The 24,026-nt window shown below is 38.4% G+C and overlaps 2 protein-coding genes across 2 annotated transcripts; one reads left to right on the top strand and one right to left on the bottom strand.

The window, feature by feature from the left end:
- The first annotated feature begins 42 nt into the window (after nt 1-42).
- Nucleotides 43-5,399, top strand: LOC113676055 (dnaJ homolog subfamily B member 13). The gene is made up of 9 exons (XM_027192681.2): nt 43-161; nt 244-347; nt 697-762; nt 1,850-1,933; nt 2,204-2,355; nt 3,082-3,214; nt 3,497-3,591; nt 4,290-4,366; nt 4,989-5,399. The coding sequence occupies exons 1-9, from the start codon at nt 94-96 to the stop codon at nt 5,146-5,148; spliced, it is 939 nt and encodes a 312-aa protein (XP_027048482.1). The 5' UTR covers nt 43-93; the 3' UTR covers nt 5,149-5,399.
- Nucleotides 5,400-5,757: 358 nt separating this feature from the next.
- On the bottom strand, nt 5,758-23,500 carry LOC113676032 (transcription initiation protein SPT3 homolog). Its single transcript, XM_027192648.2, has 12 exons — nt 23,104-23,500; nt 22,726-22,838; nt 11,596-11,680; nt 10,818-10,904; nt 10,087-10,189; nt 9,879-9,947; nt 9,016-9,077; nt 8,524-8,599; nt 8,156-8,271; nt 6,968-7,261; nt 6,426-6,536; nt 5,758-6,018 (listed from the first exon to the last, which is right to left on the bottom strand). Exons 1-12 carry the CDS (start codon nt 23,182-23,184, stop codon nt 5,974-5,976), a joined length of 1,242 nt encoding a protein of 413 aa, XP_027048449.2. The 5' UTR covers nt 23,185-23,500; the 3' UTR covers nt 5,758-5,973.
- Between the last annotated feature and the right edge of the window lie 526 nt (nt 23,501-24,026).

Genomic DNA, 24,026 nt, shown 5'->3' with positions numbered 1-24,026 from the left:
TCAGTCCTTCTCGTCCCTTAGCTTGTGTCGTTTCCAAGACAACCAGTTTCACAGATCGCCATATTTTTCGCAATACTCTACACAACTGTCAAGATGGGTCAAGATTACTACGCTGTTTTAGGCCTAACAAGAAAAGCTACGGATGCAGATATAAAAAAATCGTAAGTTTAGTGACTTATAAATCTAAACATTATATTTTATTCACCAAGTGAACTTACGATTTGTCAAAATTTCCATCGCCAGCTATCGCAAGTTGTCACTGAAATTTCACCCAGACAAGAACCAGGAGCCAGGGGCAGATCTTAGATTTAAACAAGTTGCAGAGGCGTATGATGTGTTAAGGGATCGTAAGTATTAAAATAGTATGCTTCTTTGGATTTACTGCGATGTAAAAAAAACTGTTAAAAGTTTAGGTCGTTCTTTGTTAATTGAACTCAAAGGTAAATATGAAGGCTTGATAAGTGCTCATTGAAAAACACTGATCACTTTTAAATAGTATTATTGCGTAACTGATTTCGTGTTTGACCCACATATCCAGATTCTTCATTTCTTTCTGAGTACTAAACAGCTCGACATAATGAATGTTTCTTACTTCTGTACTGTTAAGTAGAGCTGACTTGGAATTTGATAGTAACGGATTAATTACTGACAGTACTCATAAGTGTTCAGCAAGTCAAGATATAATTGTTATTTCAGCTAAGACGAGGGCAATTTACGACCAGTTTGGAGAAGAAGGTCTTAAAGGCGGAGTTCCTGATAAAGGTAGCTTACGTACACCTAGACTGAGATGAGAGTTCAACAAGCACACATTAGCAGAGGTTCTGATGATCTCATGCATGGAAACAAGACATGTTAATTATGTACGAATGACTTGCGCATCTAAGTTTATTGGCACACATTAGCAGAGGTTATGATGATCTCATGCATGGAAACAAGACATATTAATGATGTACAAATAACTTGCACATCTAGGTTTATTGGCACACATTAGCAGAGGTTATGATGATCTTATGCATGGAAATAAGACATATTAATGATGTATGGATGACTTGCACATCTAGGTTTACTTGGAAACTGTAGATGTCTGTGTATTCCTGTGAAATAATGCTGAAGGGAATGGGGCATCTAAACTGCAAGGAAATTTAAGAAGGAAAATAGTGAAGAACTGACATAACGGAGATGGTGCAAAAATAACAATGAAACATGTTTACTTTGTACTTATGGTACGATATACATGTCACTGCACCTTTTCATTTGAGTTATGCCGATTTCATAACCCCTAGAAATTAACATGTAACTGCTACTGCAATTCTATGGTACTATTTAGCTGACAGATACTGAGACCAGACAAAGTTTTCAAATAGCAGGTAATTTAGTGTTAACAACTGGGTTGAAAACGTAAATTAGCCATCGTAAAGGATAAAAAAGCTGACGTTTCGAGCGTTAGCCCTTCAACAGAGTGATTCTAATCGCTCAGATGAAGGGCTAACGCTCAAAACGTCAGCTTTTTTATCCTTTACGGTGGCTAATTTACGTTTTCAACCCAGTTGTTAACACTAAATTACCTGCTATACTCTCCCACCGATGCTGCACCACAGTTTCTTTAGAAACTTACCCCTTTATTAAAGTTTTCAAATAGTTGGCTTGGGTGGGCAAGATGGATGAGATCCATAAAAGTGCAAGGAAAGAACTTAGCCAATTTCATGCTTGGTCATGCATATATAATGCAGATCGTAGGGAGGATTGCCATCAGATCCTAGGAATTAAAGAGTGTAACTTTAGAAAATACTTAATTTATTAGTAAATAATGATTTGTCCTAAAGATGTGGTGATATCTTCTTCATTGTAGATGGATGGACTCCAGGGTACACATTCCATGGAGATGCTGGTCGAGTTTTTAAAGAATTTTTTGGGGGAGACAATCCTTTTGCTGGTATGCTTGTTTTTGTATATGTTCATGAGAAGAAAAACTTGCCATTTTGAATATGACTTTTTTTTAAAAATCTGTTTACTTTTCAAGTTTTGAAGGCAGAGGTCATGATTTATCTTAATCAGTAGAGGATAAAATATTATGATTGAATTACTGTATTGTTGAGTTATTGAAAACATAGTATTTGAAAAAATATAAAAAGCATGATCTCATTGAACATGTTCATGCATAAAAAAAAGTGGCCTGGAAAATAACCCCTGCTTTTACTCTCAGAATTATTTGACTCGTATGATCCAGAAGTTGGGTTTGGTGGAATTCATGGCCGAGGTCGTCGTAAGCAAGATCCACCCATTGAGAGAGAACTTTACCTCACTCTGGAAGAAGTTTATAAAGGATGTGTCAAAAAAATGAAAATTTCAAGAAGGGTAAGAAATAAGATTGTTGGCCAGTATTTACTTGTGCGGGAAGGAGCCAAATATCATTTTAAGAAAATACTTTAGTGGTGGGTGTTTCTTTTGTGAAGGGTGTCTCTGGGCATCTACTTCAACCCTGAAAAAAAATCTGTAAACAATGAGTCCTGTGTATTGTGAAACTACCAATTGTTGATTGTGACATTTCAACTGCTACAGTGTTGATATGAGGATCTAGTATTACAATTCACTATATACGGTATTTAGCACAACTGTTAGCTGCTTTTCATGTGTTTGACCCTCTCACTTCCAAGATCTGAGAGAAAATTATCACAACCAGTTGTATAGCTAAGATTTTTCAAACAAGGGGGTCACACATTGTCACACCTAGGTTATCTACTAGACTATCCTGTTGACATCCACAAAATGCTGCAAAACTCTGATTTATCTTTCAAATCAACACTCTTGATCCCCTCCATATTAATGAACGCTCTTCATTCAACTAATTTATTCTTGTGCTATTCACATTACCATGTTCCAACCAATACTATAGCTCTATATCTTGGTACCTGTCTACAAACCATACACAACACACATTTCCTTTTTTCCCTCTGATAAAGGGGTTAACACTCAAATTGTCAGCCTAAAAACTCTTAGCATTGGCCAATTTACTTTATTTATCAAGTCAGCCAATAAAACCAAATTATCTATATACAATTAAAAGACAATTTGTGTTAACAGGTGATGAATGAAGATGGGCACACATCGAACATTCGTGACAAAATATTGACCATCAATGTCAAACCAGGTTGGAGAGCAGGGACAAAAATTACATTTCCTAAGGAAGGAGATCAGGGTCCAAACAACATTCCAGGTAAATACTGTGTATTCCTTTCCTGCAGGATATAAGGTTACTGTACATGAATATTATCAATTTCTCCATGAGATGATCTCAAATGATACAAGGTGTAGCTCAGTGATAAGATGACCAAACTGAGTTCAGTGTTTTAGTTCAGTTCTCTCAGAACTGTCTTCATTGATTTCATGAAACACAATATTTCCACAAAATAAAGCAACTTGATATGATGTTATAATTCTGTTCAATAATACAACTTTATTCCCTTGGCTTATTGTGTGCTATCTTCTTTTACACCAGCTGACATTGTGTTCATTGTGAAAGACAAGCCTCATCCAGTCTTCAAGCGTGATAATGATAACCTTGTCTATACTGCTACTGTTCCTCTTGGAAAGGTAACTCAACATATTCATCATTATTTACACCCTAATACCAGTATGTTTAATCTCCATACTGTTCTCTATACATTTCCTAAGGTGCTGACATGGGGAATTTGTAAAATAAATCCAGAGCTTTGTTAGTTAGTGATCATTTCCTTTATTCTCATGACCTTAATGTGTGATTCAGGGGTGATATTCTGAAGAGAAATTAGGTGCTGGTCACTCCTAGTGGTTAAAGGGTTAAAAAGAATACACCTTGTCACTCCTTGACCCTCAGTCCAAAGCCCATGATGAGTACTATCTAGGCAGCCTCTGTCAATAACATAGTTGGTGGCAAATATTCTTTCCATTAGCTGCTGCACATTTCCCTGTAAATTAGTTAGGAGAATTTGGTGTTAGATCAAGAGAACATCATCTACCTCAAAATTTGGGTACTCTCTTACATTTTGCTGAATGATTTATGGGTAATATAGAGGAAAGTTACATGGTTAATCACTTAAGGGAGTTTAAGGGTTAATCTACCTTGTGCAATGTGCTATCCACCCATATGCAACAAACTGATTTAGTATTTGTGTGATGGTGGTATTGGTAACAACCAATGAAGTACATCTTTTAAAAGCTGATACTATTAGGCAATTATCTCATGGTACCACGGATGAAGCGGAGTACTAGTCTTTAAAATTTCAAGACAAAATGCTTTTGTTCACCATCAGGCGTTGACTGGCTGTGTAGTGGATGTTCCAACACTGGATGGTCGACTCATAAGCATTCCAATCAATGACATTGTTAAGTAAGTAATTTAACTTCACTTTTTTCCAATATGATACATTTATCATGCTCACATGGATAAGTAAAAATAACACTGTGATCAAGTTATCTACCAGTTATGAAATATAGAAACACTTTTTGATGTGCAGTAGGTTGATTTTTAACGAAATAGTCATAGATTGAATAGAGATTTTATTTGTTCACATGAGCACTAGGAGCAGGTAGAAAACCTGGGTTTCCCTGAGGATTTGAACCTCATGACTGGCTGAGTTTTCAGTCTGATGCTTTGCCATAGAGCACCATACTGGTGACTGCATGGGGCATAACATCCTCTTTTCTTAACAATTAAGTGAGCTCAAAATTTACTGCCTTTTTCAATCTCTTAAATTTCAGAGGTCCAGGTTTAAACCCTGGCTGGGTCATTGTGTCATGTTCTTTAGAAAGACACTTCCTCCCTCAATTCCCCTTTCCAATCAGGAGTATTGATAATTGGCAGCAAACTGTCCGGGAAATCTGACAAAATGCTTGCAGGTTACATGTTCCTCAGTTCTAGGACTTAACCCCATAACAATTGATTTTTATGAAAATGATAATATGAAACTAATGATGTTGAAACTGATACTGTTGCTTTACCTTGATTTCAGACCTGGCTATCAAAAAGTTGTCCCTACTGAGGGAATGCCAATTTCCAAGGATCCGAACACAAAAGGAGATCTAATAATTCAATTCAACATTGAATTCCCAAACCAACTCAACCCAGAACAAAAGAGAATGCTGAAAGAAGCACTACTGCTTCCTCCATGAGCTGTGCTTCTCTGCTTGATCATAACAAAATTGTTCACTGTACAAACACAGTACAGGACATGAACATTATTTATTCAGAGTTGATAATGTTCCAAACTATTTCATTACTATTAATCAGATAGTTACACTGGCAGGTCTTGTTCTCTATCAATAGCAAACAAGAAGTATCTGGAGGTTGAAACCAAGCATTAGAAATTTTATATTTTGTAAATAATTGAAAATAAAGAATTAAACATTGTCAAAAATTCAAATAGTTGTTATCAATTGAATCTTGATATAGCTTGATCTTAATGCCTGTACCCTAGAGGTAAAGGGACAAAACTAAAAAGGGGTTCTTCTTATCATTCTGGAATTGATGTATTTCATAATGAAACCGATGCCATCTCTGTTTGCTACCTTTGTTTGTTACATTCTACAATCATCTCCCCCTTTTTGGATTTTCTCAATTTTCCCATTGGAAAGTCAAGCAACTCCCAAGATGAAAATAAACTTAGTTTTTCCCTTCCCACCACAATGTGCTTTGAACAATTCTGTGTACAATGAGACTGTTTGTACTTGTAGAACTGAAGTAGATAATAATTTTTTAAGACAAGAACTAAAAGCCAAAGATGTCTTGGAGCTCTATTTATTGAAACAAAAACATTTACATACTTTTCACATAATACACAAACTTTGTAGCTATATTTCTCAATAGACATTTATATTAAATAAATGATTGTCATTTCAACTGTACAGTGTATGAGGGAAGCTAAAAGAAAAACTGCTTCCAGTCAGTGAAAAGTGTTTTGGGGGTTCAGATGCTACAGCTGATTTATTGTCTTCCATCTAGCAGCACAATGTTCTGTAGCCAGGTGATGGCTTTGCATGTGACTGAAGAAAAAAGTTTTAAATACATTTAACTATCAGAAAGCTGCAGAAGCCTTTTTGTTGACAGGTAGCTGGACCATAGAAGAGTAGGATGGTTATGAAGGATGGAAGATGACGAAAATGAAAATGTCAGCGGTGAAATTTGGGTTAGTTGCTTCCAAAGGATGCACATTTTGGTTTTCTATTTTTTTCTAAATATTTTCTTTATTTTTCTCAAATTGTAGTTGAATAAATCCAAAGTATATTCAATCATTGGTATATTAGTTCAACATGATTGTAACACTATTAACATTTTACATGGTCAAGTCCAATAGATCTCTAACAAGGAAATGTGTGATATTCATAACCATTGTCTCTTTTTAAACTTACTATTTCAGGCAACAACAATCCTGGAAACAATTCAAACTTACAGAGAAAGGAGCCATGGGTCCAATGTAATGATTATATCTCCTAATAGCTTCTCTAATGTGTTGAGGTTGAATACAATCATCACTACTGTATGAAAGGCTTGCAGCTGATCCCTGAAATACAAGTGACACCACTACTGCAAAGACTTTTTAAAACAAAAAAACAAAGGTAGACCATTCAAAATTAGCTACTCTGACCTTTAGCTAAAGATCTAAAAATCCACAGATGTGAGAAAAGTTTGAAAGAAATATTTTTCAGTCTGTATCTCCACCTATATATTAAATTAGTATAATCTGGGGCACAAACAAAAAGCAGCAATTTATATATTCAGGCTAATGTCTTTCCTGGGAAACCACTTTGGCAATGATAAACAAACCTTGAAGCTTGTTGTTCAACATTTCTGTCTCCTATTCAAGGGTTTCAACAATTTTTTCTCAATTATGACATGCAGTTGTGACCAGAAATCCTAATGAAGCCTTGAAATGGACAGTACACTGAAAATTAGCAATGTGATTGACACCAGCATATTATACACCAAACTTACTTTAATTTTCCTTTTTTTGCTCTTAGGTTTTGCTGGCACAGTTGCACTTTGTGGAGCTGATGAAATTCCACTGGCACTAGATACACTTGGGGTGGGACTAGGAAGGAAAGGGGTCGTGGGCGTGGTGGGGGTTCCAGGTGGGGTGTGGTTGGGAGTAGAGGGGGTAGATGTTGCACTTCCAGGTGTAACAACGGATGATTGGCTCTCTGATAGGATAGATACAGGTGGCATAGCTTGAGTCAACACATCACAGGCCTCCAAATCTTTCTTTACCAGTAATGCCAAGTCGACTATCTACCAACATAAGAAACCTGTCATTATGGAGTACTAGTGGAACTTTAACATACAAATAACTTGGGAAAAGAAAACGGTTGGCATTCATCATCTGAGTTAAAATAAACCTAGGCAAGGGAAGTCCAAACGACATGAACAAAGCCAGCTGGGGGAGCCAGGTTGATTGTGCAAGTGTCATTAACAGGAAGACGACTTGGTGACTGATTCCAAGAACACCTTTGCATCATAGAAAGAAATGACAAGGACGCATCCAAATCAATAGACACTTTAATCTCTCCTAATCACTCTTGCCAGCATATGGCAGTTTGTGGCCTTTCCCAACATCTAGGCAGTTCAGAAAGCCACAAAACTCTAGAGCAAAAATTTATCTTTCAAATCCACACTTTCAATCCCCACAGTATCAGAGAGAACTTTTCATTCAACTAATTTATTCTTGTTTTCTTGTTGCCATATTCCCACCAATAGCATGGCTCCATTTTCTGCATGTAAACACACTCACAACCCACAATTCCTCCATTTACTCTGATGAAGGGCTAACACTCGAAACGTCAGCTTTGTAACTCTTTACAGTGACTAATTTATGTTATCAACTCAGTTGATAAAACTAATTACCCTGTCATTACAGACAGTTCGGTTTTATTAACTGAGTTGAAAATGTAAATTGGTCACCTATAGGAGTTTCTGAAGCTGACATTTCGAAAGCTGGCCCTCAGTAAGAGCAAATGTCATTAAATGACAAGCTGGTTCTCATGTGATTCCCACAATTTTTTATACTTGAGATATACACCAAGACCTCCTATGGTTGTGTCATACCACTGTGAATGATATCTGGTGAAACTGTCAAAGACAGTATACATGGAGAGAAAATCAAGACTGGACTCCTCTTGAACCCACCTGCCCCACTGTCTCATAAGCAAGGAAGCTGAATACTTCCATCACAGGTGTATTGGGTTTCATATCAATCAGTGATGCACAGTCCAGCCACTCTTTGAATTTTCCTGCTTTCTTATCTTTAAGAAAAATCACATTAGCTATAAACTCCTGCACACAAAAAGAGAAAAACGTGGTAACTTAAGCTGTAGTGAAACAAAATAGATGACATACATGTATGTTGCCCACAAAAGACAATTTATCAAGCACTGCTTCAGGATTTAGAAGCAATGCTTGAAACATGTTAACTATGATTTTGATAGGAAAATATGTATCTGATACCTCTACATGAAGCTCTTTCTTGTGAAAATGCAACAAAACACTTTACTCACTGAAGTTAGCCTGTCGACATTCAGTAAACTCCAAATATTGTTGAGGGTCAAGGGTTCTTGATAAACGTTCAGCTCTCTGAAAATTAGAAGGAACAAGTTGTCTCTAAATCCATTACTTTGAACATCAATGCAATTGAAAGTCAAAACATCAAGTGAAACTGGAGTTTAACCCTTTACAACCTAACATCAGTATGTATACTCTTCATATTGTCCTCGATACATTTCCTAAGGTGCTAACAACAAGAATTTGCTTAACAATGAAGAGCCTCATTAAGTTGGTGATCATTTCCTATATTCTTGCGACCTTAATGTGTGATTCAAAGTTGATAACGTAAGGAGAAATTAAATGCTAGTCACTCTTAGGGGTCAAAGGGTTAAGCAAGGGAAGGCCTACAGAAAAAAAAGTCAAACCTTCCATGCTAAGGTTATAAACATCTTTTGGCTTAAAGATGTAAATGTAAATGCGGGGAAAAATATAACACCTCTAACTACCTCATTCCTCTCTTGTTTCAGCTCATCAATGTCATCATCCTCAAATAAAGCTACAAGGTCACCTGAAAAAAATTGTACACTATCAAGATTGTATGATGAGGAAAAAAGACTGCGATATAGAACTGTTAAGTGCAAAGTTTATTTCAGATCAAGACAGTTATTTTGCTGCTCTGTTTATTCAAAGTAGCCAGAACAAGTAACCAGTAAAAATACTGGCTATTAGTGCCTCTGGAGAATACTGCTATAGTCTCATAAGAAGGTGACGTCTGTACTTAAGTCTATTGATCCACCAAGCAGGAGCTTATCCCAGTTTCCATGTAGCATAAAGTGACCAGATGTACTACTACTCTCCCCTGAATGGGATGCCAGTCCATCCCAAGGTTACCCCCCCCCCCCACACCATTTCATCAGGCTCCCCTGACAATACGCCAGTACTCATTTATATTCCTAAGTAGAGAGAGAGGCAGTATGAGAGCTGAGTGTCTTCCTCAAAGAACAAAACACAATGACCTGGCTAGGTCCTGAACCTGGACCTCTAAACCCTTTAACTCCCACAAGTGACCACAACAGAATTTCTCCCCACAATATCAATACAATATCAAGCAGACAAGTCATGAGAATATAGCAAAATATCAATCAGGGGATTACTAACTGATTCAATTCCAAATTCCCCAAACTAATTTTATGAGAATCATATGGCAGACAGTAAGGAGAATCTCTGTTGAAATATTGGGATTGAAAGGGTGAACTGTGAGTTCAGTGTCCAGACCATTAAGCCACTGTCTCCCACTGCTATAGCCTCACACATGTGCAGATTTTCATGGAAATGGGGTCCCAGCCACAAATGTCAACAATCCACTTACCAGTTTGGTCTATCGTGCTCACAAAGTCATATGAAACCTTTCGTTTTTTGCTACCCTTGGTTTCACTTGCTGCAAAACAAAACAATGATAGCAATTAATCAGCACAAACTCTTACAAACAATTCATGCTCCTTAGGTGTTAAAAAAGGCAGAAAACAGATATCCCTTCTTAATAGTTTTCAAGGTTTTGTATTGCAACACTGTTTCACCTGCAGCTTCTAGGACTTCATCATCATCTTGAGAAGTTTGTTTCTGGGTTTTGTTTTTCACGTCTTTGAAATTGAGATACTTGATTAGTCTTTTGAGTTTTTCCTGCAGAAACATTAACAATTTCTATAAGGGCAAACAAACTTATACAAAAATAAATAAAGGGCATAAGTTTCCAAAGAAACTGTGGCGCTGTGTGGGTTGGGAGAGTATAACAAGGTAATTTGGTATTATCAACTGAGTAGATGATGTAAATTAGCTACCATAAAGAGTTTCAAAGCTGACATTTTCAGTGTTAACCATTTGCCATTTGCTCTGATGAGGGGCTAATGGTGGAAACATCAGCTTTGAAACTCTTTACAGTGGCCAATTTGCATTATATACTTAGTTGATAATACCACATTACCTTTTTTACAAAAAAAATAAATGCTCTGATAGAGTGTTCCTGTCTACACATAGCAGGGTTGATCTTGGACGGAGGAGTCCTATTCAATTCAATTCAATCCAATCTGAGCATTATAAGCCCATCATGAGAGTGAAACTGTGATGCTGTTCTCATATTGGGAAAGTCTTCATTCTCTTATTGAGTAATATTAATCAACTGATGAAAGTCTATAATATTTGCCATCTCATACAAGAAGAAGATTGCAAGAATTGAGTCAAAGAATGTGCAGCTTGTGAGGTTAAGTAGTGTCCAAAGAACTATACCATCCATCATCACTCCTCCACTCACTTTGTCCTTCCTCATTAGAAATATAATGTCTTCCACACTCATGAACCTTCCCCCTCGCATATTTGTGACCTCTGCAGCCCGCACAACCTGTAAAATAAAGGCATACAACACTCAGACCAATTTTTTAATCAATACAACATTTTTAAAGTATTCATAGTCAAGATCAGGCTGGTATGGAATGTGAATGGCCATACAGTATAAAAACTTCAGAGTATACCCCTTCTTAAATGCTCAAGGAGCTGTAATTCTCTCTCCCACCCACAGAATTCTTTGAAACAGAGAGAGTGACAAAATACTTAGGAGATAGAACAGCCTAGGGGTCAGTGCAGTGGGCTCCTCATCAAAAGGTTCATGAGGTTTGAGTGTTATTGTTCACAAGCATTAGTTTCTTGTGTTCTTAGACAGGGCACTTCATTCACACCACTCCATCTTTCTAGTCAGTAAAATGGATGTTACCAATTTTGGTGAGACACCTGATGAATTAATGAAGGGCACAACATGCAATGAACTAGCACCCCATTCACAAAGAGAGGCAATTCTTGACGTCACTTCTATGTCAAGGACATCAGGATAGGCGCTAATCGTGCAATAAGAGTCAAAAATCTTCTATATATAACCTTCAACCTTACCATAAACAAAAAACTAAATTAAAAAGCTATTCAAAGCCACCCTTCAAACTATTTTAAATTATATGTTAGATATGAGCCTTTTGCCTCCTTTCATAAAGGAAGGTTCATTGGAGAAGAAAAACAGCAAGAAAAATAAAAATTGAAAATACCAAGCTAGCCATCTGTGAATGGACAATTTCTTCAATAAGAAGAGCTGATTCTGTTGATGGTTTCCTTGAGTCACCAAAAGCATACCTGGTGAAAAAAGGCACATTGTTTGAAAAGGTTTATAGTTTAAGTATTACAAGCCTACTGGCCTGTTTCAATAGCCTGAATCCACTAGGAGTATAGTTACATCTCTAAACAGGATGCTGTAATGTCGTAAGTCAATCATGTTGGATCACGTGACTAGAGAGAGAGAGTTTGATTATTAAAAGAGAAGAGCAAGGTTTTTACTACAAGCAGGGCGTTGTGGTTCATTTTACTTTAGCTCTATTCGAGACTGATACCCTCGATATCACATCTGGCGACGAGGATGTAAAAATTCATGAATCCCACAGTCAATATTCACATCAACACTGGTTTTCATTGAGGAGTTCGCTGTGTAAATTTTTCTTGAAAGCACGTGCTGTTTGCGACGCGCTCAACTCTGTGAGACCTCATGGCGGTTTCGCTACCAAGTTTTCCACCGTTCGACGTCCATGCCGATGGCAGTGCAGGTCCACGATGGAAAAGATGGCTAGGACGCTTAGAACGAATGCTTATCGGAATGAACATCACAGCTGCGAAAAGGAAACGGGCTTTGTTGCTGCATTATGCCGGCACCGACGTAGACGAAATATTCGACACCTTACCAAACACTGGCGAAGACGGCGACTATGACACGGCGGTCGCGAAACTTAACGAGTATTTCTCCCCACAAGTCAACACCACATATGAAGTATATAATTTTCGCCAGACGAAGCAGAAAGAGGGTGAGTCGCTTGATAGTTTTCACACCAGGCTTCGCCAACTCGCGAAAACCTGCGAATTCAGCGATGTTGACAAAGAAATTAAAGAACATATTATTCTGACGTGCAGTTCCAGCTCGCTCAGACGCCGAGCGCTACGCGAAAACCCAACGTTAGAAGGTTTATTGAATCTAGGAAGAGCATTAGAACTCAGTGAAAAACAAGCGAAAGACGTAGAAGATACCGGAGGCGAATTCCAAGCCGTCAACAAAATCAAACGAAAAGAAGAGAATCGGCAAAGCCGCCCACGTGACCGGCGTGACACACAATCACGCAATCGTCGTTTTGGAAACAAGCAAGGCAAATCTCCCAGAAAATGTGGCAAATGTGGCAAATGTGGCGGGTACGCACCTCACAAAAATCCATGTCCTGCGCAAGGAAAAGTCTGTAAAGCCTGCGGGAAAATTGGCCATTTTGCTCATGTTTGTCGTTCAAAACCTCGTACCGTGGCCTCTGTGGAAACTGGTCAAACCTCTGATGAAGAATATGAGTACGCTTACACTGTCGACCATCAAGAAAACAAGAAGCCACCCATATGTCAGCTACAAATCAATGGAAGAAACGTGAACATGATGATCGACTCGGGTGCATCTGTTAATCTTCTTGATGAAATAACCTTTCAAAGAATTAACAGTCACGGCAGTGAAAGCCTGCAGCCTGTTCACACCAAGATTTATTCATATGGATCTAAAGTCCCTCTTCCTACCCTGGGAATCCTCACTGCAACCGTGAAATCCAGTAACGCGAGCACCTCCGCTCAGCTGACTGTTGTTAAAGGAGAAAACGGAAATCTTCTCAGCTATCACACTGCAAAGAAACTAGGTCTGATTGCGGTTTCTATTAATACTGCCACCGTCACTGAAAGAAACAAAGACGACCCGGAGTCTCTAAAAGAAGAGTTCAAATCACTGTTTGGAGGCATAGGGAAAGTACCAAACAAACAAGTGAAGTTACACATTGACCCCGATGTTACACCCCGACAGCAACCCCACAGACGAATTCCATTTCATGTTAGAGACGATGTCGAAAAAGAGCTTGAGAGACTTGAGAAACTCGACATCATCGAGAAAGTTGAAGGGCCCACACCCTGGATCAGTCCAATTGTTGTCGTCCCCAAGAAATCCGGAGAAGTTCGAATCTGTGTTGATATGCGTGAGGCAAACCAAGCAATTAAGCGGGAAAAGCATCTCATGCCAACCATTGATGACCTTGTTGCTGATTTGAATGGTGCAACGCTTTTCAGTACATTAGATCTGTCCTCAGGATACCACCAGCTTGAGTTATCACCTGAAAGTCGTTATGTCACAACCTTCAGTACACATGCTGGCCTAAGAAGATACAAACGTTTGCCTTTTGGAATTAATGCAGCGTCCGAAATTTTCCAGGAAAAGATCAGGGAACTCCTTTCTGGCCTCCCAGGATGTAAAAACATCTCAGATGACATCATAGTATTTGGAAAAGACCAGGAAGAACACAACAAGAATCTCCGTGGTGTTCTCCAGAGGCTTAAAGAAAATAACCTCCGTCTCAACAAAGACAAGTGTGCGTTTTCCAAAACTGAAATCAAGTTCTATGGTCACATTTTCAGCTCTGTCGGTGTTAGACCTGATCCAAAGAAAGTTAAAGCAATCCATGAGGCACAACCTCCTCGGAACCATAGTGAACTGAAGTCTTTTCTTGGTATGGCACAGTACGTCTCCCGATTCATACCAGACTATGCCACAATCACGACCCCTTTGCGCCTGCTGACCAGACAGGACACCCCTTGGAAATGGGAGCAAGAAGAACAAAAGGCATTGGACAAGCTGAAAGAAGCCCTCGCTGGGGATCAAGTTATGTCCTACTTTGATCCAAGAAAGAAGACCGAAATCATTGTCGATGCGAGTCCAACTGGTCTTGGTGGACTGTTAGTACAAGAAGGCAAAATTCTTAGTTATGCAAGCCGTGCTTTGAGTGATGTGGAAAGTCGCTACTCCCAAACAGAGAGAGAGATGTTTGCCGTAGTATGGGGAGTTGAACATTTTCATCTGTATGTTTATGGTGCCCAGTTTTCTGTTGTTACTGATCATAAACCTCTCATAGGCATCTTTAAGAACCACAAGCAAACTTCCCCAAGAATGGACAGGTGGAAACTTCGACTCATGCCCTACGACTGTCAGCTGATCTATCGGCCTGGAAGAGATGCCGAAAACCCTGCTGATTACATGAGCCGACATCCGTGTCCCACAGCACCAGAAGAACAAAATTTGGCTGAAGATTATGCCAACTATGTATGCTCTAATGCTGTACCAAGAGCAATGACGCTCGAAGAAATAAAACACGAAACCAGAAATGATGCAGAAATGCAAGCTGTCGTCAAGGCTGTGGAAACTGGCCAATGGAATGTTCCAGACGTACAGAAATACAAGAAGCTCAAGGAAGAATTATCAGTGTTCAATGGACTAGTATTAAGAAGAAACAGAATTGTGATACCATTTACTCTCAGAAGTAAAGCAGTAGACCTGGCACATGGTGGTCACCAGGGTATTGTCAAAACAAAGCAACTCATCCGAGACAAAGTGTGGTTCCCCGGAATCGACAACCTAACAGAAGAGAAGGTCAAAAGCTGTCTTTCATGTCAAGCTGCATCGACCAAGTCACCACCGATTGAACCCCTTCGAATGACGTCACTCCCTAGCGGACCTTGGAGAGAAGTCGCAGTGGATTTTGCTGGACCGTTCCCCTCTGGTGATTACATCATGGTAGTAACAGATGAATTCAGCCGTTTTCCGGAAGTAGAAATACTTACCTCAACATCAGCAAAAGTTGTGATCCCTAAACTTGATGCAATATTCTCAAGACAAGGTATTCCTGATGTCCTGAAAAGTGACAATGGTCCACCGTTTAATGGTCATGAATTTAAGAACTTTTCTGACTACTTAGGATTCAAGCATAGAAGGATAACCCCGTATTGGCCAAGAGCAAATGGAGAAGCAGAACGACTGGTTCAGACCCTCCAAAAGTCTATCAGAATTGCTCACCTAGAAGGCAAAAATTGGAAGCAAGAGTTGTACAAGTTCTTACGGCAATATCGTGCAACACCCCACTCCACCATCAATGTGTCTCCAAGTGAAGCCTTAAACAATAGAAAACTCAAGACCACAATACCAGAGTCACCAATCACCCAACACAAGCTGCCGCGATATACACTTCAAGATCCATCCGCTAGCATCGCCCAGAGAGATGCTCTGCAAAAGCAGAAAATGAAGGTCTATGGTGACCTCAAAGCGCATGCTCAAGAACGAGAGATTAAGCCAGGAGAAGTTGTACTCATTAGACAACCCAAACAGAACAAGCTCAGCACTCCATACAATCCAAAACCATTCATCGTCGAGGAACAGAAAGGTACCATGGTCACAGCGAGTGATGGTTCACACACTGTTACGAGGAATTCATCGCAGTTCAAAGTTATTCCCAAACATCTTGCACCCTGCCAAGAGAATGGTGGAAGGAAAGATGAAGAAAAGACACAATGTCCATCCGAAATGAAAGCTGACGCCTTGCCGAGACGATCGAAACGACAGATCAAACCTCCTGTCAGGTTTTCAGACTATGTACAAATCGTCTACGAGAAATAGGCTGGAAAAGGAACTTTTCTGATTCTCTGAGAACGTTGACATTATATGAAGTGTTTGAAGGAAAAGAGATCTCAGTTTAAATTTAGTTTGAATGTTGATTATTTGATTACAAAACGATATACATTGTTTTGTTTAGAATTTTAGGACGTTTATCACTTAAAATACAGTTAGTCACCTTGTGTTCTTTTCATCCGAAAAAAAGGGAGGGATGTAATGTCGTAAGTCAATCATGTTGGATCACGTGACTAGAGAGAGAGAGTTTGATTATTAAAAAAGAAGAGCAAGGTTTTTACTACAAGCAGGGCGTTGTGGTTCATTTTACTTTAGCTCTATTCGAGACTGATACCCTCGATATCACAGATGCTGGTCTATCACAAGTCCCCACTCCTCCCACAACTCTGGTTCTCCTATGAAATTCATCATGTTTCCCTGAGAGTCTGCAGGAACACAATGATACTCCTGGTACGAGAGAAGTACTGTATGAGTGTAATTTTTTGCAGAACAGCACAATGCAGTATATCTTTTTCTCCTCTTACACAGGACACAAGTTCATTGCATTTATACTCCTTGATGGAGAGAGAAACTGTGAGAATTAACCCTTTAACTCCCAAGATTTCATTAGCAAGTCTCCTTACTGTCTGCTATACAATTCATCTGATGTTAGTTTGGAGAATTTGGAATTGGATCAACCAATAATCCCCTAATTGATATTTTTCTTTATTCTCATTACTTGACTGCTTGATATTGTAGTGATAGTGTAAGGATAAATTCTGTCTTGGTCACTAGTGGGACTTACAGGGTTAAGTGTCTTGCCTGAAACACAACAAAAGATAATAAACAAGCCAGGGATTAAGTCTGAAGCTTTAACTCCTGGGCAAGGTTGTTCAAAGCTAGGTTAACCATTTAACTCCTAAGATGTCATTAGTAATTCTCCTGACTGTCTGCTCTTCAAGTCTTCTGATGTTACATCTGAGAATTTGGTATTGGATCAACTAATAATCCCCTAATTGATACTTTTCTTGGTTCTCATCACTTGTCTTCTTGATTTTGTATCGATATTGTGAAGAGAAATTCTGTCTTGGTCACTCATGGGAGTTCAAGGGTTAACATAACCTAAGGTTAGTGTGAAATCTAACCTTATATCTAAAAGTTTAAAAAGAATATTTTAAGTTTAAAAAGAATATAGTAAAATTTGTTTTGTCCACAATTTGATGCCTGGACACTCTATAAAGAATAGTAAGAGGAAATTGTCTGAAAAAGGCTCCTGAAGAAAGAAATATAAGAACCCAGATCAAGACTTAACCCTGGGTTAGTGCTAATCTGCCTTCAAACAACTTTGCCAAGAGTCCCAGGCACCACCCATGCAGCCATCAAGTCTCCCTGTTGCTACAACGAGAGGTGCTTGCTTTATTTGCCACAAGCACTGAGCAAGCAGAACAAAATCTAAGAGATAGAAGGTTAGTGGAGAGTTAAACCACATTACAGTTAATAATTGAGTTAGTTTCAATTTAACGTTAAAAGTAATCCACATTGCATTCATTTGGCTTTAACTCACTTCATGATTGGTCTAGAAACCACCCTCTCAACCAATCAGAGGACAAACTAAAACCAATATTCCTTTTTGGAAAAGAGTGATACCCTGGGAATGCAAAGGTGACACACAAGTGCTGATGGGATTGTTTGGGGAACATTTAAATCTGTCATGTTAAGTCATGCTACAACTGGAAGTTGCTGTGTGCCTAATATGCACACAAAAATACAGAGATTCCTCTGGACTGACTTTTTATTGAATTCTTGATCAGTTGCAGTTTACCACCCATTCAACAGTTCCTTCTTTAATTTCCGATAGGGTTTTTGAGACTGATATTTTTTTGTTTTTCCTGTTTCTTGTGGTTACTTCAGTTCTGATTTCAACACACTTCATTTAAATGCACTTTAATAACCACAAAAAATACAGTAGCAATCTACCAATGACCACTAAGATATGGAGACTCCGTCACAACCACAGATAAACTGGGGTATCGTAATAAATGAAAATATTATGAGAGAAGAAACACTAGTGATTACTGATTTGTTAACTCTTTGGCTCATGTTAAATTTCATTAAAGTATCAGAGCTGTACACTATTATCACGTGCAAAACCATAAGGAAAAAGAATACTGGTAATTGTTGAACCAAAGATATAAACAAGCTGTAACATGTCTTCAACACTCAAAACATATTTTTAAAAAAAACATGCCATGATGTGGTATACTTTAAGAGTTTTTTTAAAACAAAATTTTAAGTTGATAAAGTCACTTGCAGTAACAGTATTGAGCCACAATACTGGTGAGAGGTACAAAGGAAATTAATTTCACAAGAGTTCATTATCAATATCACTTCTTCGTCACCCAGAGTTGTTACAGTCACAACACTTGTCAGTGAAAGACATTAACTGCTACTTGAAAGGGTCATTACCAAATGTTATTCAAAATTTATAGTTTCCCTTTTTTGCAGCCCCATCTCAATCATTACTACCACTGATCAACCTCAGCAAGGAATTACTTTAATTGAGAAAAAAAATTTTCAGTCCCTCCTCCCCTTACCTATTTCAACATACTAATAAACAAAATTCACTTTTAACCTATTCAAGAGCTAGGCGGCACATTAGCAAGTGTATTGTGTAGTTCAAGTACCTCCTCAACATTTTCCATCAAAACCACATCAAGGTCAAAATATATGAAAAGATATGAGGGCTCCTTATTGAGTAACATATTGATACATGCACTCAAAGGTTTCTTTAAGAGAAACCTTAAGGCAATACACATTGTAGCAAACAAAGTGGAATGAAGAAATGCCCAAGGTATCTGATTCAAACTGACTAATAAAACAATACAAATGTTGACAAATATTCAATATCATATTGAAAGGGCAACTTAGAGAAAGAAGCCAAAAAAGTTCTGAAAATAGTGCAGTGTTTATTTCTGGAGTACTTCTTTTCATCATGCACAGACACACTACATCAATATCAATCCTAAACAACAGTCACCATTGATAAGTTACAATATTATCAGTAGAATTATGAGAAGAACTATAGGAATTTGTAGCTGGTCTGGGTACCATCTTAAAACAACGAGAACAATATTTGACCTCACGAGCTGCACACGGAAATACTTCAAATTGTGATACTTTGGAAATATAAATTTCCTACATTAGTAAAAATATTTGAGTTGTATTGTACCCAGATTCCTTCTGACATACCTTACAGTATATTTTGTAAAATATACACAGCAGCTCAAGTCACAATACAACTTCAATTGGTACATATTCATTAGTGATAAAATCTGCCAACTCCCTGTACCAGTGAGGTACAGGAAGATATCGCATTTACTCCCAGAAAAGCCTGATTGGTGGATGACAAATAGCTAAGTAACAAGGTATATCACTCCTTCAGATATGATACTTGTTTCATTGCATTGCATCTTGAGTGAGGGTGATCTGTTAAGCCACAAACTTAATTCAATCATGAATACTGTGGATAGGTTAGGTATAGACACCCAAACAGCAACCCTTATTTGGTGGCATATTTGTCCACAGCTATCACTGTTCTCAGAGCCAAGCTTAGGGAACAGATTACTTCCAAGGACAAATATATAAGCATAACTTTCAAGCTAAATGGAGTCTATTGTGTTTAATATCCTGCAAATACTTTTTGCAGCATGGATGTTGACTTTTCAGAGCAAAATAATGAACAAACAAGTTTCTCTTCCTCTGTTACAAATGCACAGAACTTTCCCAACTTCCCTTAACTTTCAAAGGAAGACTTTTTTTGCATTGAACACAAGACTTTAAATTGGATATTTCCCACTTTTAGCTGGGTAATTACTAAAGGCTTGAGCCTGTTTCTTGTTAAATTTTGAACAAGTAGTAGATTTAAACTAAAATGATAGGATTGCTAGCTCTTGATTTCTATGAGTGAAAGCTGATCTCTCATTACCATGCCATATTGTTCATAATCTAATTTAAAAAAACTTTTGACCAAGGCCACCTACAATGATGAGACCTTTGTCCTGGGATAGATGGCAATACCTGTTGTTAACATGAAAAGCAGTGATAAGAGGGTCTCAACATTTTACAGAGTAAGCCCAACTTCCCCACTCTTCTTCCCCTGCTATCCTGTTAAGCACACCTCACTTATTCACTGTCATTAAGAAGGTCATTTGCACATGCTCAAGATTATTTTGCTTGCTATCTTACACATTTGCAGCCAATCCCACATGTTATTGTATTTATGACTCCTAGCAAGAGAAAAGACAGGTTAAAGAGGATCAACCTTTGCAAATTAACCTGTTTGGTACCTCAGCAATTAAGAAATCAATCTACAAACTACTCCCAAAACAAAATAGGAAACCCTCTCTGCTTGATTGTCACAGATATAAGATTAACACTTCTCTTGGGAGTTTTTCAGCGGATAGTAACTTGAGGTTCTCAAGCAAAGGTATACAAGTAATCTGTTCCAATTTTTATTGGCTTTAAGTATACAGCCACTTCTACTCAGAAGTGTTTTTGTTTTGTCATACCAACCAATAAGAGTTCTTTCTTTATTCATGAGTGGTGTCATAACAACACACAGCAGTTTTTCAGCAAGCATAAGAAAACAACTATCAGATTTCACATGGATAGAATTATCATGGTATTGGTTTGAAGAATCAAAAAATGTTTTTAAGCCTTGGCCTTTAAATTTTTGCTGTAATGCTTTACTTTATCAAACGTTTACTAATTAACAGCAATTAAATATTTAGATATTAGTAGTATGATGAAAAGTGCAAACACCACAAAGGTTAACCTCAAATTTGAGAAAATTATGGTTAACACCAAACCACTGCCATGGTTTATTCAGGAAAACCTTTGAAGGACCAAACACTCATTTTAAAGGACCAAAAACATTAAAATAAAAGCTGTTCTCTTGATCGCATGCACAGCTGTCCACAAAAATAGTTATCACTAAAAATGAATTCCAAACACTACTTTAAAGATGTCATAAAATACAAAAAAAACCAGGCTAGTTTTCTAATAGCCTGGGTGATCTTTATGATAATTTGTTTCATTATCCTTATGTCAAACAGAAGTTCATGTCATATGAAACACCCCCAACAACTTCGTAGAAAACTCCAGGTGACTTTCACTGAAAACATATCATTTAAAAGTTTGGCTGATTGTGTAACACAGCAGGACTATTTTAAATTTTCATTATCTTTTTGGAATTTGTTTAAAAAATAAGCCAAGCATAAAATTTAGTTCATGAGACACCCTAGACTAAGGGATTTGGCAAGTTGGCAACACCTTGTATGTTATGTAGTTAGTCTAATGAAAAATATTCTGTTTTCCTTGTAACAAAGATTTCTTTAGTGGACAACATTCGCATGTCCATGATATTGAGCATGTGCTCATTTGTCATAACAATCTATCATTTACAGCTTCGTCCTAATGAACTTATTAACGTGTGAACTTAAGGCTATACTTCAAGAACTAAAAATACACAGACTTAATTCTTTCAAAAACCGACGTTTTAACATCAGCGAGGTCACTTAGTTATTTGAGCAACAAAGAGTAATTGGTCAACAATGACCTTACCGCAAATTTGCTTTTGTTCATCCGCAAACACTGTATTAAGAGGGCTAAAAATATACTCGCAGTTAAAATTACTCTCTAATAGACCTCAATTTACATGTTTGACGAGATTTGCGTCATTTGTCAACAAACAGGAGAGCCTTCGACCTAGTGCAGTTGATAAGAAGCATGGAGAAGCACTTGGCCCGCTTCAAGAGCGATAAAGAGATAACATTCAAAACTCGGAAACAGACAATAACGCCGAGTGAAATTGCTCCTTGGAATTTTTTAGCGGCGTTTAAATTGTGCCCCTCTACACGTGGCCCTAATTGCACGAATCAGCTCATTGATTTAGCAAACAGTACCTTTCTCACGCAATTGTGTTCTCACATAAAAAGGTGCTTTTACCGATAACCTCTATTCTCTGTAAAACCGCGACGATATTATTGTGGTGTTAATCACACTTGTCATAAACGCTTTGCGGCTTCTTCGTGGGAAAAATATTTTGTCAATTGTGTAACCTCTCTCAAGGCCACTACACTTCCTGGCCTAAGGGCTTCTTATTATCATCGACCTGTCAAAAATCGCGTCGCGGAGTATTACACGAGAAAAGGCTATTATTCAACTACACAATTGGCCTCAGGAAATCGTGACAAAACCGCCGTGTAATGCGCCACTATCAAACAATTCGGCACATTTTCGGCAGCCTTTTTCGCACACGATACAAAAACGTGCGACAAACGAACCGCATCGTAGTCATACACACACAGCAGCAAAGCCGACCGATATGCAGAAGATCAACTTCTTAATGCGATCATAAACACGCGAAGTGTTCGACCTCCAACGATGATGTGTTTGTAAACCGAGAGCATTGTTTTCGACGTGCGGTTGTATAGATAGGTCATTATCGAATCTACATCGGTTTAAACTTCAACTAAGACACGGCTACTAAACAATTATCTCGGCTTCGAGGTCATTGTCACTTGAACAGACTGAATTTCCTTCGAGTTGAGACACTTGTCTTATTCATAGCAGAAGAAGGATTATAACACCAGTCCCAAATAACTTTTCTCTCTTTACTTACATCATATTAAGAATTTCGCTCTGAAACCATGGCTTTGGAAGTCTGGAGCTTGGGGTCACCGGACTTTGCACAACAGCCGGAGTAGGAGGACGTATGTCACAAGCGCTGGGGGGCTGAAACCGGAAATCAATCAGTTATTTCTTTGAATAACCGTTGTATTCATCGAGTTCAAAATGGAATTAAATGCTTACGACGCGCTACAAGATCATGTTATTAGCTATACTTGTCACGAAATGCTTAACTTCCTTTCCACCCACAAGAGATTAACTGAATTCATTTGTCCGTAGGTTTTGAGACCTAAAATCTCATACAAAATGGCGGCTTTAAAAGAAATCGCTTCCACCGAATTCGTAAGCAAACCTCACACGTTTTACTCACTCTGCTGTCGCCAGCGTTGGCAGAATTGTTGACCTCCTTCCCCTTTTCGCTTTTCTTGCTCTTAGATTTAGATTTCGTCATATTTAGTTCAAAATTTTTTACCAAAATAGAGCTGACAGCGATTCAACCCACTCCATCCGGAAATGACCTTCCTTTCCCATAATGCCTAGACGAAAAGCGCGCGAAACTTGACAGCGAATCAACAGAGAGGCGCCGTGGTAAGAGGGATGTAGATTTCACGGCTGAAACCTGCATTGACATGTCGATTACAAAAATAAATCGATTGATGATGACTAGATATCTCGGATTACAACCGGAATTAAGTCTTCCTGGGTAAACACGGTGGAATAGGCGATTTGTAAATTTTTCGAAGCTTTGATATTTCCTTTCGTGAAATGACTCACAGTTCAAGTGTTCTCGAAATTATTTTCATTATTTTTCGATATTAGTCATCTCCCTTCTTTCCGTCGAGTGGGAGCAAATTTTCGCCTAAGGGAAACTCGTGATTACGCATAAAGAGTCATTGACATTGAGCAATTTTACACACCTAGGCATGATTTAACATTAAACACACAGCCGTTTACGATCGATCGCTGAGACAATACTGAGTGGACGGGTTCCTCGTTTGTAGTTCCCACGTGTTTCAACGAGTCCGCTAATTGGCGAAGGTTCGCCGCAGTTCAGTTCTTCAATGTCATCAAACAATGATTCTCGCGAAGACATTAAACCACAGGAACGCTCGAGAAATCAAGAGAGAATTCATCGGAATGCGGAGTACGTGAGCTCATTGGATAAATGCCAGCGGTGGGCGTGTGAGCTAGTTAAGTCGCCCGCCGCTATTGGCTCATCTGTTGTACATCACAAAAACGCAAAACAAGTAGGCTCAGCAGATGTCAAATCTCAGGGGAGTGGTTGGCCAGAAG

The sequence above is a fragment of the Pocillopora damicornis genome, chromosome 8, assembly GCF_964200805.1.
Source record: "Pocillopora damicornis chromosome 8, jaPocDami1.2, whole genome shotgun sequence".
Lineage (NCBI taxonomy): Eukaryota > Metazoa > Cnidaria > Anthozoa > Scleractinia > Pocilloporidae > Pocillopora > Pocillopora damicornis.
This window is presented reverse-complemented; position numbering and strand designations above follow the sequence as displayed.